At 40.6% G+C, this 15,646-nt stretch overlaps 1 protein-coding gene across 12 annotated transcripts in view; it reads left to right on the forward strand.

The window, feature by feature from the left end:
- itpr1b (inositol 1,4,5-trisphosphate receptor, type 1b) overlaps window positions 1-15,646 on the forward strand; it is an 80,125-nt gene that overhangs the window by 35,129 nt on the left and 29,350 nt on the right. For 7 of the 12 annotated variants that reach the window (XM_014329288.2, XM_005947553.2, XM_014329291.2 and 4 more), the window contains 4 exons: window positions 4,950-4,985; window positions 5,905-5,952; window positions 6,715-6,844; window positions 10,772-10,956. In XM_014329288.2, coding sequence (XP_014184774.1) covers window positions 4,950-4,985; window positions 5,905-5,952; window positions 6,715-6,844; window positions 10,772-10,956 — 399 coding nt within the window. The remainder of the gene's footprint in view (window positions 1-4,949; window positions 4,986-5,904; window positions 5,953-6,714; window positions 6,845-10,771; window positions 10,957-15,646) is intronic. The other 5 variants (XM_014329293.2, XM_014329294.2, XM_014329296.2 and 2 more) reach the window with 1 other exon arrangement.

Below are 15,646 nucleotides of genomic sequence, written 5' to 3' on the forward strand. Positions count from 1 at the left end.
GAATATATCCTACAGGATTTTACTGTTACTGTTATTTTTAAATGACATAAGTTAACATATTTTGGTTAGACCCTGGATTGGTCGTGTTAATTTTGGGGTCTCAAGACGAGACTGTGCTTATTGAATAGATCTTTTGTGCATGTGGTTAAAAGCTGGGTGTGAAGCATCCACCTGCTAGAATTTGAATCGTCTTCCTCGTTGCATTGTGCCCTTTTTAAAGCACTGTCTGCTGTCATTGCTACAAGTTTGTGGACTGTCAGAACTGCATATCCAGTAGAAATCTGCAGAGACATGGATGTAAAGCATAACTTGGTTCAAACTTTCTTGAAGTAGTTGAGAAATTCGAGAGACATTTTATAATCAATAGTTACTGTTTGGATACAGCATGTATACAAAAGTTATCCATCCATCAAACAACGATTATATTTTTGTGCAGGTTAAATTTTTTGTTTAACTCTGTACTCGTATTTTTTTAAAGATAGCTAATACAGGCTCCTCGATAAATGTATTCATTCAGTGCGTCACTGTCAGCACACAGGCGGCTTAGCAGTAACATTTGTAAGGCCATTTTGTTACACTGCATTACATCGTAGAGCTGTTTCTATTTGTGGCACGAGTCACTCTAAATGTCGCACAGCCCCCTGATGATGGATGGTGATAAGATGGCATATTTTTTCCTCTAAGCCCTTTGCCACAATTACAAGAGCAGGTGTGAGTGTATATTTAGCTGGGGATACTCCATCTATCAGCTTTGTAAAACAGGCCATCGGGCCGTGTGTGCTGGTCATGCCTTTTGGCCTTTTAAAATAGCTGATGAAACATGTTTCTGCTCTCTGAAGATTATGGGTGCCGCCACAACCACAACATATCTGAAATGTTACTTCAGACCAGTATTGCGAAAAGATTACTATTTTACACGAATGTAGATGTTTTGTGAGGAGTTTCGTTTTATTTGATGTTTACAGCTAAACTTACAAATCTTTTAAGCTCATTTTGTAGGAGTTATTCACACTTTGCTCTCTCTCCTACTGACCTGTTGCCAGATCTTTACTCATACTAGATGTCTGTTCACCAGCCTTCAGCTTTCTCAGGCTAGCTGCTATAGTTTGGCCATTTTAAGTATAGAACTGTGGGTTCTAGACTCAGTTTTAGGGCTATAGTATTGCTTTAATGACTGTATTGTTGCTTTAAATTGGTACACAGTCTTCTTCGGTTTCTGGCCAGGGTTATTGAGCGTTTCAACATGTGCCCCCTAGCATTGGAATTTCTTTAAATATTTAAAAGAACTGGAACCAGATTTAAAGTCTTTTATTGTAAAGCACTTTGTATTTTTTTCCAATTCTGCTCTAATTGGATAAAAAGACCTGAACCCATTTCTCTGCTTCACTGGGTTTTTATCGGGACTTCTGCTGGCTTTCATCAAAGCATCAAAGTTCATTCTTGACCTTGTGATTCACGGTTTAATTTAAAATGTACTGAAACCTTAATGTTCAGAATAATAGAAAGCTTATATATCTATATGTTTAGCCTAGTTGGGAGCTTGTATTGTAATCACTAAATTGATTAAAACTGAAAGTATTGCACGGGAGGAAGCGTTTCTGTGGCAGCAGGAAACACTGAAGTTAAAAGCACACCAACATCACAATAGCCACTTAATCCAGAGTGTGGTGCAGGGCGTGCGTCTGTGTGTAAGAGAAGTGAACAAAGCTGTTAAGTAAGGAAATGGAGAAATTGTCGGAAAGGGTCTTTCCAGAGTTGCAGGAAGCAGCATGCTCTCAGTTTCTCTGTTATGTCTCTGTCTTGCTTTCCCTCCTTCCCTCTCTCCCCGTATATACTGCTCAAGTGATGGAAATCCCCAGCTTCCACAAAAACAGGGCTGTTCTCACAGAGCACCACTTTGTTTCATCAACTCCTCCCACGTGCAGCATCCTAAGAATGTCCACACACTCGGCACATGTTCTCTGCCACTCATTCGCGTTAACAACAGCATGAAGCGGCGTGGCTGATGGCTGGCAGCACGTCTCTGGGTACTTGGATTGATGGCAGGAAGGCAGACGGGCCAAAACCCCAACTTCCCCTCATCAGCAGCAAGATAAACTGCCATTATAGCAGTTACGTAACTCAAGTGTGTAGCCTGCTGCTGCTCCCTGACCTTTTACAACACACCCCCTCTCTTTCAGAATCACCCACCCAGAGACCTCTAGGAATGAGTGCAGCTGTTAGTTCACTACTGTCTGACAGACTCCATCGTGCTTCTTGTTGCTGCACGCCCAGACGCTGTACTGGATTTTGCATATCCAGTCAGGCTGATGAGGGAGCAGGATCAAGTGGAATGACTTTTCACCCATTAGGAATAGCTTATCTCATTCTTCCAGAAATAGCAACGTGATCAAATGCAAGCCGGGAGAAAACAAGACCTGACCAGCTAGGCGGACTCATTGTCAGGCCTTATCGCATCAATCGCTGCGCGTTTGTTCTCGCTTCGTGTGCACGGCTTTCGTTTGAGAGGCTGCACGAGCATAAGGGGGCGAGATGGAGATCATTTCTCCTTCTAATTCAGGTGATACAGAGAGATTAGCTGAGGCCAAGCGTGTAACCGGACACGAAGGTTATATAAGGGAACTATTTCTTTGTGGTCTTTCTGTGTGGGCGCAAATGTCTTTTTCCAGTTCGCCAAATTCTTTTTGTTCACCGTCAACCCATAACAGTCTCTTCATTATCTCAGCCAATCAGAGTTTGTTTTTGGGAGGTTTTGAGTTTACTATTTCCTCTATTTTTCTTGTGCATTTTTTTTGTCACCACATTGTTTCCAATCCCCACACAAACATTGTTTTGTCTCTTTGCCTTTACCTACTTCCTCTTTTAGCCTTCTCTGTATTTACCAGTTGCCACTCCCATCATTCTCTCTGCCAAGCTGCCTCAGATAGCCTGCTCCTGTCCTCATTTATCCTTCTGCCCACTACAGTGCCTGAATTCTGGAGACTCCGAGCTGCTCTGCTTTTTCTTCTCAACAGGGGGAGCTGCGGACGTTTCTCAGCAACAGGCTGCGCTGTCCCAGTTTCCTTAACTTAAGTTGCACGATTCTTGGGCTCAAGCCAGCTATCAAGCAGCAGTTACATAAGAGCCAAAAGCATTTTTTTCCCCCTCTGTTTTCCTGGAATTTCAAACTCTCCACTGATGTGTGATCTCCAGTGGTAATTGGAAATAAAAGCACTTCAGACACGTCTTCCAGGAGACAGTAGGATTGCTGGAGCTCAAGTTAGGTTAGACGGACTGCCATGAGAAAATTGAGGCCTTAACTTGGGTAGTAATGAGCACATGGTACAGGGCCAGCTTTCTACTCCTGGTAAACTTATAAAAATATAAAAAAAAATAGATAATATAGCTCCATCTAATCCTATGTAGGTTTAGGCTTTTAGTTCTAATATTCTTAATAGAGAGATGGTTTGAAAACTGACTCTCGAGAGAAAGTGCAACAGATTTTCCTGGTCACTGAGACCATGTGACCCTTGCTGCCACTATTTACTGCAAGTGTTCACAGTGCCATTGTGTTTATTTGCCAGGCCTCGCCTCTGTAGTCATTTTAATCACACATTCTGGAAACGTTAAAAATGCTGGCAATTATAGGGTCGGGCTGTCCTCACGGTCAGATTTCGATGCACGTGTTAGTTTTTGAAGTATATTAAGAGAAGTTAGTTTTGCTACTAACTAGCTGCTGAATGTAACTTAAGTTGCATGATGTGTGATGCATCACCGTTCTTCTGTGGAAGTCAGTGTGTTGACATTAAAGGAGGCTTGATGCAGGGAAATTCCTGTCCAGTTGCACAATTAATCAGCATAAAGCAGCATGACTGGTAACCCAGTCATGACCGAGAGAGACAGAGACGTATGCCCATGTTTGGTTGTATTTTTGTTATTTAGTCTTTTTTTTTTCTTGCATTATCTGCAGTGAGATGTTTCGCGCGCGCGCGCGCGTGTGTGTGTGTGTGTGTGTGTGTGTGTGTGTGTGTGTGTAGACTTTTATTTTTTTAAATAGCCGTTCACAGAAAATAATCATCTACTGAATTGGCTAGCATTAGCACTTTATTTTGTTTTAACTCATTTAAGGTAAATGTCTACAAAGCGTCTCTGTACAATTATGCCATCAAAGTATTCATTGTTTTACTATGTGGTAGGAAATTATTAGCATTTCTGTTATTTTTTTTATTTATTATTTTTTACTCTTTCTCTCTCTCTGAATTTATTATGTATCTGTTGGTTTGAGTTGGTTTCATTACTTTGAGATATGTATTGAAAATAAGTTGTACTTTTTGCATCTCTGACCATGCAATACATACATTTACTGTTCAAACAGCTAGCATGAGAAAGGTTTTGTAATTTTTTACTTTTTTAATTACTTTTTTAATTTATTAATTTATTTTTAGGCAATTTTCCAATTGTAACAATATGATTGTAGTCAAACCAAGCATATCATGACTATGGTTTGAAAACACGCTCAGTCATAAATATCTCTTGTTATTTCTTTTTATCCTTAGAAGAATCAAAGTGTGCATATTTGCTTCTGCCATCTTTGATTTGTAATGTTATTATCATTTTATTAAGAGGGAACCACAGAATACCAAACACACCAGTGTTGCTTTAATAACCAGCAGTCTGTGGTGAGCTGGGGGCAACTGAGCTTTTGCTGTTTTGCTGCGATGTGGTAATGCTGCTTATCACTCATGCTCTGTCATCAAGCAAACCCTGAGAAACACTTAAAAAAACAAAAAAACAACATCATTTTGTGTCTGCTTTCTCTGCTCCTGGCTCTTTGCACATTGATGATGAATCGTTGACGTTACTGGTAATAGAAAGTTTTGGTTTTGGAAGCGGCTCTTGGAGGGTGGAGTGACCTAACTAATCCGACTACTTCTAACCCCAACTAACTGCGTCCTTTTATTTCCAATCAGCTGGCACCGCCACCTGAGCCCGAAATCCCGGCCGAGGTGTGTTTTACTCATATTGGCCCATTGCCCACTAACATGCGTCACTACTGATCATCACTCATACTCATGATCGGCCACCATCCTGTATTATTTGTGCTGTGCGTTTTCCAGATCCTTATTTAAACAAAGAAAAGTCACAACCTTTCCTTATGCATTTCCACTTTTATCTCCACCCCCCGCCCTTCCTGCATCACCCCTCTGCCACTGCTGCTTCTGTGGAACTTGCTACATATGTGCCCTTGTTTGCATACAGTCTTCCGCTTCTCTACTCATCCTTTCCTCTCTGCCTCCGTCATTTCTCCCATCCGCTCATCTGTCCTTCTAGCTCTTTGATGAAAGTCCAATTCACTGACCTCCTTTCATTGGGGTTGCTGTAAGGGTGGGGTGGGGGTTGGAGTCATGGGTGATGTGTTTTTCCATGCCAGATTGGTGCTTACAGTGTGTGTCAGTAGCTCACTGCTCTGTTATGTAACCTGAAGTGTTTCTTTTCTCATGGCTCATGGCTTGTTTCTTTCCCTCCAGCAGTCTATCATTCTTTTATGTAAATAATTTAGGCACTTTTTCCACTGTGAGCGTAAAGTAATGAGGGAGGTAGTCTGACAAATGGTTATAATTTTAGATTTTAAAAATGTAAGATTTTTACTTCAAAAACTTCTTGAAGGTGTTTAAAAAAAAAAAGCATGTCAGTCCTCCTCTGCATGAAGCCCTGCACGCCTTTGACTCGACCTCACATCTTCCCTGACACAACCACTTCCCTCTTAACTGCATGATCAATTTTGCACCCAGTTTCCTGCATGCTTGTAAAGTAACTAATTTGCACTGTATTGACACCCTACTTTTGTTTTCCCCAACTTTCCTTTCCAACCTTTTTGTTTCTTTCTTATTTTAATGCTTTCTGCTAACTCACCTCACCTTTAAGGAGCTTGATCCCAACCAGCCGCTGAAGCAACTGGAGGATCAAAGGAGGGTAGGTAAAGAGTTTGGTTTGCTGTGGTCTGGCACAGGCCTGCATCTTACTGACTGACTGATTGTGATGCCCTCACTGTTGCACTGCTGCTACAGCATGGCACTCACTCACTCCCCTCCCAGTTATGACACAAAACATGTGACAGAGATCAGCCAGGAAACACTAATGTGGGTTCTCAGTCTGCGCTTTGTGTTTGCTACAGACTGACACAGAGGTGACACACTGCTGTGATTTACATACAAGGCCGAGGGTTAATGCATATGTTGAGACCGAGAAAGAGCACAATGTCAACTCTGAACATCACTGAGGTCAGAGTGCAAGGATCAAATAAAAAATGTGTGTGTGTGTGTGTGTGCTCTATTTTTTCCCAGGTGGACAGCTTGATAAGATTTATCTTTATTTAATTTTTTTTCTCTTTCTTTCTAAGTTTTGTTTTAATTGCACAAAAGTTCAAGGCACGTGTATGGCCATAAAATGCCATAAAACACCAAGATGACATGAAAAACCAAAAGGAAACCTTTCAAGTGAAGCGAGGAGATTTCAGAAATTCATTTTACAAAATGAAGTTTCATTTTTGGTTTATGTGGAACCTTGTAACCCTTTATGGCTTTATGTTGTGGCTTTGTGTATGTAGGACATACTACTATGAGTGCAATTCTGTATCAATTTGATAGTCTTGTGTCAGCATGGTAACTCTGGGTTCAACTTCCATTTCTATAGCAGAAATAGATCTTCATCTCCTAACATTCATTTTCCTGGTAGGGAGAGGCTCTGCGGCAGATTTTGGTCAATCGATACTATGGTAATATCAAAGCTGGCCAGAGGAGAGATAGCCTTACAACCTTCAGTAACGGCCCACTCACGCCTGGAGCGCAAGGGAAATCACCTACAGGTTTGTGTAACGATGCTCTACGTGTCTGTGTGTCTACATGGTTATGCTGTAAAGATAAGATGAAATGAAATGATTTACTTGGGGAAGGTGGGACAGCGCTGCACACCCAACATAAAAATTAGATCCCTAATAGTTTTTAGCCTGCCAGCTATAATATATGACCGCTAGCCAGAAACACATGAAAAATTTCAGCTTCAGTTGTGCAATTATGGAAATGTGGTTTTAAAATAAAGTTCAATAATTGGGTAGAGCTATTAAATAATTAGCTTTTCAGCTCCTGTAATGAAATCTTTCAACCATTGCAGTTTGCTTCAGCTATTTATCTCCATCTATCGCTGCATAGCTCCATCTAGTTCTATTAAACCGTTTGTTTTGATAGCTGCAGTCATTACAGTTTCATTAGGAAATAATTATTTATATCCAAGTCAAACCATGTGTGCAGAAGCTTCTGTAAAAGTAATTTTATTTATTTTTTATTCAGATATTTTTTTAAACTAAACAAGCTGCTTAAAAATTACTGTTTTGATGAATTACATGGGAAAATACAGTAACAATGCTCACAGAGTTTTAACCTAATTAAAAATAAATAAGTAAATTGATCATAGACTAATCTGACCACATTTTGTTTGTCAGTATTCAAAATAACTTTACCCAGAAAGACTTTCTCTCTCCCCCTCCTTTTTTTAAATTATTCAGTATTTTTTAAATAGGTTAATTGCTACTTATTACAACCAGATGCTCATGTACATAAATGAAATGTTATCAAATGTACCTTCTTAAGGAGGAAAACTTTTAACTTTGACAATAATAAAAGAGTTTGTGTCATTTAACTCTTTACAGAGTAATTGGTTTTTGTCAACAGTCTAAATTATTTACAAATTCGCAACAAAGTATTTACTGATTATTGTACATTCCTTATAATGCTGGAAATATTTCTGTTAGTTGCACAGATTACAAGGAAAAGTGAGTGAGTGACAGTTTCCAGTGGGTAGCAGTCAACAGAGCGTGCTCCAAGCATTGTGTTGGAACATACTTTGTAAATGTTGTATTTTAAACTCAGCGCCCACATTCACAGTCATTTACCTGATAGACGCTGTGCATTTGCTTGAAAATAGTAAAGGACAACACGGCAAATGTTGAATCTGTAATGAATTTTGAAATTGACATTTACCACTGTCTTAAGTCTTCAGTGTTTAGGAACTGAAGAGACTCATTGCTGTAGTACTGAAAGTGATTTCAGGTGCTCAGGCTGTCTTGGTCCTCAGTTGTCATACTGCTTCGGATTTTTTGTGAAGCAGTGGAAACGGGTAGGCTGAACTGTGGCTCTTTAACTTTGGATACATTTTAGAGGTTGAGAATGTGGGTTGGCGTTGTGTTGCCAAAAAAAGCAAGCGCTTAACTGAAAAAGCCATCATCTGAATGTTAGCATATTTAAAATAAAAAACAAAACTGTTTATTAGGTCAAATTAAAGCCATCAAGGTCATCTTCTGCTGCCACTCTGGACTCTGAGCTTTGCTTATTTTCCCATTGCATCTATCTGCTTGCACTTGTACCACTGCCATGCCTGTTTCTTCTCCACTGTGGCTAAATAGTGAGCCTTAAACTTGAATTTCATTTCTGGAAAATGGACATAGTTACAGGGAGGCAAATCTGGTGAGTAAGGCAAGTGGTGAACGACATTTGGGCCAAGGAAGTTGCAGTAAAACTCTTCTTGGCTGTCTGAATTTCTGCTTCTGGTTAAGCTTCTGACCAGTGGGCCTAATTAGTAAAAATATAGTTATTCATTTCACCTTAGTTAGGCCTAAATGACAGAGAAAAAGCAGCAGTACTTCCGGAACTGTCATATGTGTATACATTTTTTTTTTTTACTTACCGTAACAATAAATAAATAAATAAGTAAATAACCTTTGTATTTTTTTTCTGGTCCATTTAAAAAAAAAAAAAAAAAAAAAAAGTACATATAATTTATTGTAATATATACTGCTGGCATCAGATTTGAAAATGCCTCAGTTTGCCTCAATGAAACTGAATAAAATGTCCCTTTATCAACATTTAATATTTTGCCATTTTAATATTTGCAAAGAAATATACAGTAAAGTATAAAGGATTTGCAAATGTGTCCTTAGTTATTTACCAAGGGTCTCACCGAATCAGGAATTTGTACAGGAAACGGTTAAAGTGGTATTTTTATCCCCCCTCACTCTTTTTGCTTACATGAGATTGACATTCATAAATTTTATAGATTATTAGTAAGTGACATTTACCTAATCCAGTGAGTCACGGCGTGTCTCTCATCAGCGATGACTCATATTTGGTCTATAATGCTTTAGAAGGCATGAAAAAAAAAAAGATCTTATTCACAGCTGTGGCCTTGCACTGCTTTAAGCCCTTGGACCTGAGGGGCTCTGCTATTGAGCGTACTGGCTCTGTCTCCCGCATAACGCAGGTCGTGTTGTTGCCAGGCGACCAAAGAGCCAAGCTCCATCTAGAATGGGATGTGTTGTTGATTCAGTGACTCGCCCAGCCAGAGACGGCTCTGATGGGTGCTGTTATCTCACCAGTTCTTCTCTTACTGGCTATGGTTGGCAGCAGTAGGAGTTAAAGTACCTCAGTGGATTAGAGGCACATCTAACGTGCTTTTTTTTTTCTTTTTCTTTGAGTGTGTGGTGGCTGAAAAGACACCTGTGGCTTATTACATGACTCAAAATCGCCTTAATAAAATAAACCAAACTGAAACAATCGCTCGTGATTGAATCAACCACATGTAGATTTTTTAAAATATAATTATTAGGACTTTCCCAAATGTCATTGTGATTTTAGCTATATTTATAAGCTAAATGCACAGCACTGTCTGCCGTGTCCACCTTTTAAAAACACACAAAAAGATACAAATCCTGAAATTAAAAAAACAAATACCTGTGCAACCAACAAATATCCAAACAAGGACTCAAAGAACACAAACCTCCGCCACAGTAGCTCACTGTCTCTGCAGTATTTACTTTTAAGGGAATAATTAATTAATTTCATGTGTGTATAAATTCTGTGTGTGTGTGTGTGTGTGTGTGTGTGTGTGTGTGTGTGTGTGTGTGTGTGTGTGTGTGTGTGTGTGTGTGTGCTATAAGGCTATAAGGCTTTTTTTGTTTTTGCCGGTCATTGTCGGTCATTCAGTTGCCCTTGAATACCTTGGTGGGGCTAAAAACTTTACAAGTTTTAGCAGACTTCAGTCAAAACTTTTTAAGCTGTCATGTTTACAGACATAATGTCAGAATGATGTTCACACTAAAACATAATGTCCTTGGTAGAGGTAATAAGGGTATAACCCAGTGTTTATAGTATCTCTCTGGTTATTCAGGTTGGTCTGAAGGCCAGCAGTAAACTGTTTTGCGTATGCACTAAATACCTGATACTAACAGTCACAGTAATCCACCTGTATTCATGTTTGATATCCCACTCTCTTTGTTAGTTGAGCTAGTTTACAGAGTTCCTAAATAAATTCTGCACTAAATGTTCCCTTTCACTCAGTGTCTAGATCATAGGTGTCAAACTCTGGCCCGCGGGCCAAATGTAATTAGGCTGCGGGCCAAATTTGGCCATACCAAAGCCATACCAAATTACTATTAGAGCTGGCCTACTGGTATTATACAGCTAATATATATATTGTTTTAGTATTAAGCTTTGCTTGTTCCATATTCAGTTTTCCAGCAAAACCTATTTGAGTCCATAAGAAAAGATTCATTCTTATATCTGGAGGAAGATTTTTTTTTCAATAAATATTAATGTTCGCCCGCGACTTTGTTCCAGTTTTGAATTTTGGCCCACTGTGTATTTGAGTTTGACACCCCTGGTCTAGATAAAGCTGCTGCTCTTTGTACTTTGATGGAAACAGTGAAGGGGAATGATCGGGCTTCTGACTTCTTTGCCCTTAGTTGTCAGCTCTGGGGTCGGAGGTCGAGGGGAGCTGAGCTTAGCGGAGGTCCAGTGTCACCTGGACAAAGAAGGGGCTTCTGATCTGGTCATTGACCTCATCATGAACGCCACCAGCGATCGGATTTTCCAAGAGAGCATATTGTTAGCCATTGCACTCCTGGAGGGTGGAAACACAGTCATTCAGGTAAGTGGGGGGGAGTGGGTCACAGGGTTCACAAGTAAAAGTTCACCACTTACAAGTCTAACCAGCAATTAAATGCACTGAAGCCTTTCCCTACACAGAGGCATGAGCAGAATCTCAATAAGATGCTATCTCATGTGTTCACCCGCAATGTCAAGAATTTAAGTCGGTGCTGCTCTGCTGCTGTCAACGTAAAACAACACAGGCTAAAGATGCCTTCAGGAAAAGGGCGCATATTTGTTGTCAGAGTATCCGCCTGACTGTATTTTAAAAGCTCGACTTCACAACAATACAGAAAGCATGTTGTTGTCACATTTTCTATGTTTAAAAAAAAAGAAAAAAAGCTCAGGCCAAGAACCAGAAAGGAAGATGAACAGTAGCCTGCTGGGAGATGTCCGAGCTGTGCAGCCAAGCACGTCATCACCTCTCTACTGTCAGGCAGGGGTTGCTACGGCAACACTAACTCTTTGCAAACCTCACAGAAAGCAGGATGAGAGTGGAGACAACCACTGTGTACTATTGCATTATTTCAGCCTTGCGGTGTGTCTGTATGTCTGTGTGTCTGTGCATGTGTGTGTGTGTGTGTGTTTGTATGTGCATGCTGCTCATAAGCTGTCTATCAGAATATTCTGGTTTTGTGGTTTATGCATGTGTGCTCTAGTATTTGTGTTGCATAAACAAGGCTGTTGCATAATAGCCTCCTATTTGCATAGTATCGTTACCTGACAAGGCCTGACTTTGTATGCAAAGGCTCTCACATGACTCCTGTTACAAAAGCTGCTGCCTCTCTCTGTGTCTAGGTGAATAATACACAGAGCCCCAGTCCTTCTAACAGACTCCTATCTGGGTCATGTTTTGCTCCTTTTAAGAGGGCAATGAAAGGTGTGATCCTTAAAGGCCTTGAAAGAGAGCCGTTAAATTTCATACAGTCTTTGTTGCTACCTTTGGAAAGACCTGTAGCCTTCTTTAGGATTGCTTTTGTAACTTTTTAAATTCTGGGCATAATTAAAAAGCTTGATGTCCACTACTGAAAGCAGTCTGTAGCTTACTTTTGTTGCTTTAACTGCAGCTTTCAGTGAGTCTCTTGTGCACATTACAAGTGTAGAAGCAGTTTTGAGCCGTTAGTAAATGTATACATTTCTACCTGTGACACCTACTGTGACGAGGCCTACACTTGCTGGTACAGAAGCACCTCAAAGTGAACTTGATAAGCAAAGCAGTTCATGATCTTAAATAAGAACATTTTTATGTTAAGGTCCTGTTTTGAGTTAATGTGTTTTTCTGCTTCCTTGGAATGATGCTGGGACAAGTAAGCTTTGTTGAGGAGTCATGTATGATCCAAAGTTAATTTACAGCATATCAGCAGATGCATCACATTTTCCTGTCTTACACAACGATTGGTTGCCTGCCCTTCTTTTAGGACAGAAGGGTTCTTGTTGTCTAAATGAAAAGCAGGACAACAACATGGCCCCAGATTTCTCCAAGAAGGCTGCTTGCTTGTTTTCTAGGTAATCCAGGTTTGTAGCCTAGCCAATGGAATTTCTAGAAAATAAATAAATGAAAGAGGGAGAGAGACACAGAGAGAGCGCACGCTTCCTTTGCTTCAGAAAGGGTTCACACAGGGCCCAGAGCTCTGTGCTAGCTGGACTTAATATCACAGCCCTGAGAGAAGGAGTCAATGTGTTAGTAAAGACAGAAAGAAATGGGTCATAGCAAAGTACTACCTGTCTTTTCTTCTACCCAGGCGTGTCTGTCTGATGAAAATAGAGCTTTAGAAACTGGAGATCTGAAACATCATGCTTTCACCGAGTCATGGGAATCCAATCTAGGCCTGTCAAGATATGCCAACTTTGTTTAGTAACACCTAGGACTTACTGATGTCACCGATGCACCTCATCAAACACGCAACTATTGGTAGATGAACAAAAGATGTTTTTGATGCATTGTCAGTACATTTTTAAGCCTTTTTGTATCTACTTATCTACATATCTACCCAAAGGGCAGAGCTGTCACCAGTAAGTAAGTCAACCCCGCATGTGTTCATACTCATGTTCAGCAGTCACGTAGCAGGCGTCTCACTATGTTGGTCTAAGTGAGAATAAGATCTTCACTTTCAAATACATAAAGTAACAACATTTATTTTAAGTAAACAAAATCTGCCAACTTCTGTAAATTTTGTCTGACAATAAAATGACGCACTGCCTGTCTTGTGCAGCATACATGCTGTAGGTCTAACATTACTTTTTGACCTACATAACTCTCATATTATGACCAAAACTTGCACAGCTCACCCTGGACAGGATAACATGTTGCCTGACACGTATGCTCGTGCCCTCCAGGTGGTTCAGAGATGAGCAGTAAAACACTGTGACAGCCCCTGAGTAATTTTCAGCTTGCACACAGCAAAACTAGAGCGATCATAAAACCTCACTCGTGCATACTCAAATGCACACTTCATGAACACATGTACGCAGCCATACTGCAGGTTATACTTAGAGACTATAAAGCTTATTTGATAAACAGCCTTAGAGTTTGTGGGAGTGTGTGCCTATGTGTTATGTAAGAGACGAAGTGTAAAGTCTCTGCTTCTCCGAGCCCACCATCCATCTTGTGATCGCTGTCATCAGGACCTCAGATCCCTAACTGTCACAGGCACGAACAGGTGCGACTGCTCTTACTCAATAGGCTTGTTGTGGCACACCGCTGCCCTCAGCCCCCTCCAAGTGTGATTTTACCCCCTCCCGCCTCTTCTCGGTTCAGTTTCACTTCACAGCTACCTCTTGGAAAGCTTTAAAAAGATTCTGCAAAGTGAGTTTCCAGGCATCGGTGCCCTCAGCATACCAGCTCTCGTTTAACTGCGGCGTGGGCAAGGAAATTACTGTTTAGATCCCAGTTTATAGTTTATGGAGGTCCAATTATTTCAGTCCTGCCATGTGTACCTTTTTCTTTCAATCATTACTTGCTGAAGTCACTGCATACATTTTTAGACTGTGTGGATGGTTGCCCGTGCAGATTTCTGAGAAAACGCAATCACGTGTAGATTGCTTTGATTTAAACCTGCTATCTGGAAGTCTTGTTATAGCTTCAAAGAGCAGATCTCTGTGGATACCAGCTGGGCGGTGGCAGAGTACGCAACTAAAGCCCTCCAATAAGCACAGAGATGGCTTTGTCACTCACCAAGGTGTCAGGCTGCAAAGGCGGGAGATGGATAAAAAGAAAGGGAGAGCTGGTGGTATAAACAGGCCTTACATAACCGGCTCGTGTTGATGCCAGAAGCTGGGGTAGCAGCTGACGGGAAATGGAGGGAAAAGTAGAAGTGCAGAATAATCAGACAGGAGGGCCTGCTGTGCTGTCCTATTGATTCTGTAAGATAGGAGGAAGATTTCAAGTCAACCTAAAGCAGCAGGATCAAAACTGCTTCCAGGAGGCTTATTGGCTCTTTAGTGGGAGACGTTTAAACTGCCTCAGATGGCAAAGCAGAGACTCACTAGGTGATGGCAGTTTTCTCTACAGAATGACTCAGCAGTCAGCAAAGAAGCTGCAGCTAGGCACATTCTTCAAAGGGTTATAAAAGTTGTAACCGGGACTTTTTTTTAAAGTTAAAATCTTTCAATTCTATCTCATCGTGGCACACGATAGCTAGCTCTGCTCTCTCTCTGCTAGGAAGTAAGCCACAATGTGGCAGTTAGCATGTGGTTGGACCTGTACTCTTACTCTCTGACTGCTTCCCAAGTACACAGATAAGACAAAACTTGAGTTCACACCCACCTAATTTACTGTTTGCTCCACCTCCAACAAGCTGTAGCTACTCAGCACCGATAACCAGATCTAAAGCCTTATTGTTTATGAGGTCCTACAATCCAGCAATAAAGATGCGATCCATGCCAAAGTGTTGCAGTACAAGTGCAAGAAAGGATTTAAGTCTTTATACAAACCCATTTCATTGTCTAGGTATATCCTTATTAGTGTTGCTAATTTAGCCTGCAACATGTGTATAAATGATTATCTGAGTTAGGCTTGAGATCCTGTCATATTGAAGGAAATTGGACTCACTTATTGAGTGAATTGCCATCTAACAATGCTGATTTAATAAGTGCATCTTCCTGTCAGCTACAGAGCTGTAGAGTTGCTTAGCAAAACAGCCTTTAACTTCTAAAAAATTGGAAATGTCTAACAAAGGAGTGTGATTAAGCAACTTATGCTGTCTTTTGACAGTTTTTAATGTTTTTAACATGTCACAGATGTCCAACCCTGACTGTGTGCAGACAGGAAAACAGCTGCTGCTTGCTGTTCAGTAAAAATAACAAGCAAGTGTTGACAAAATACTTTTCTTCACATTAGTGGAAAAATTGAGTTTTTATGGCCACAGTCATGAGTTCTGTTTAATATAGTTATCTTGTAAAGCTGCTGTCCTGGAGCTGTTGTTGGGAGAAGTCTGCCTGCTTGCATAAGTCTGACTTTTAATCAGATCACTATCAGTGAATGACCCTCGTCAACAACACGATGTTAACGGCTTGAAAAAGAAACTGTTGCATAAAGGAAGGGAGGGAAACAACTTAATACACTGAGTGCTCTGCTCCTCTTGGGATTTGAGTCAGGTGATTTTTGCAGAAAGATGTCTCAACAGTTGTCTTGATTTCCTGCGCATATGTTGCTTATCTCATGCAGCGTAATGCACTGCTGATGTTGTACT

The sequence above is a fragment of the Haplochromis burtoni genome, unplaced genomic scaffold, assembly GCF_018398535.1.
Source record: "Haplochromis burtoni strain Fernald_Lab_line unplaced genomic scaffold, NCSU_Asbu1 Contig_245, whole genome shotgun sequence".
Taxonomy (NCBI): Eukaryota; Metazoa; Chordata; class Actinopteri; order Cichliformes; family Cichlidae; genus Haplochromis; species Haplochromis burtoni.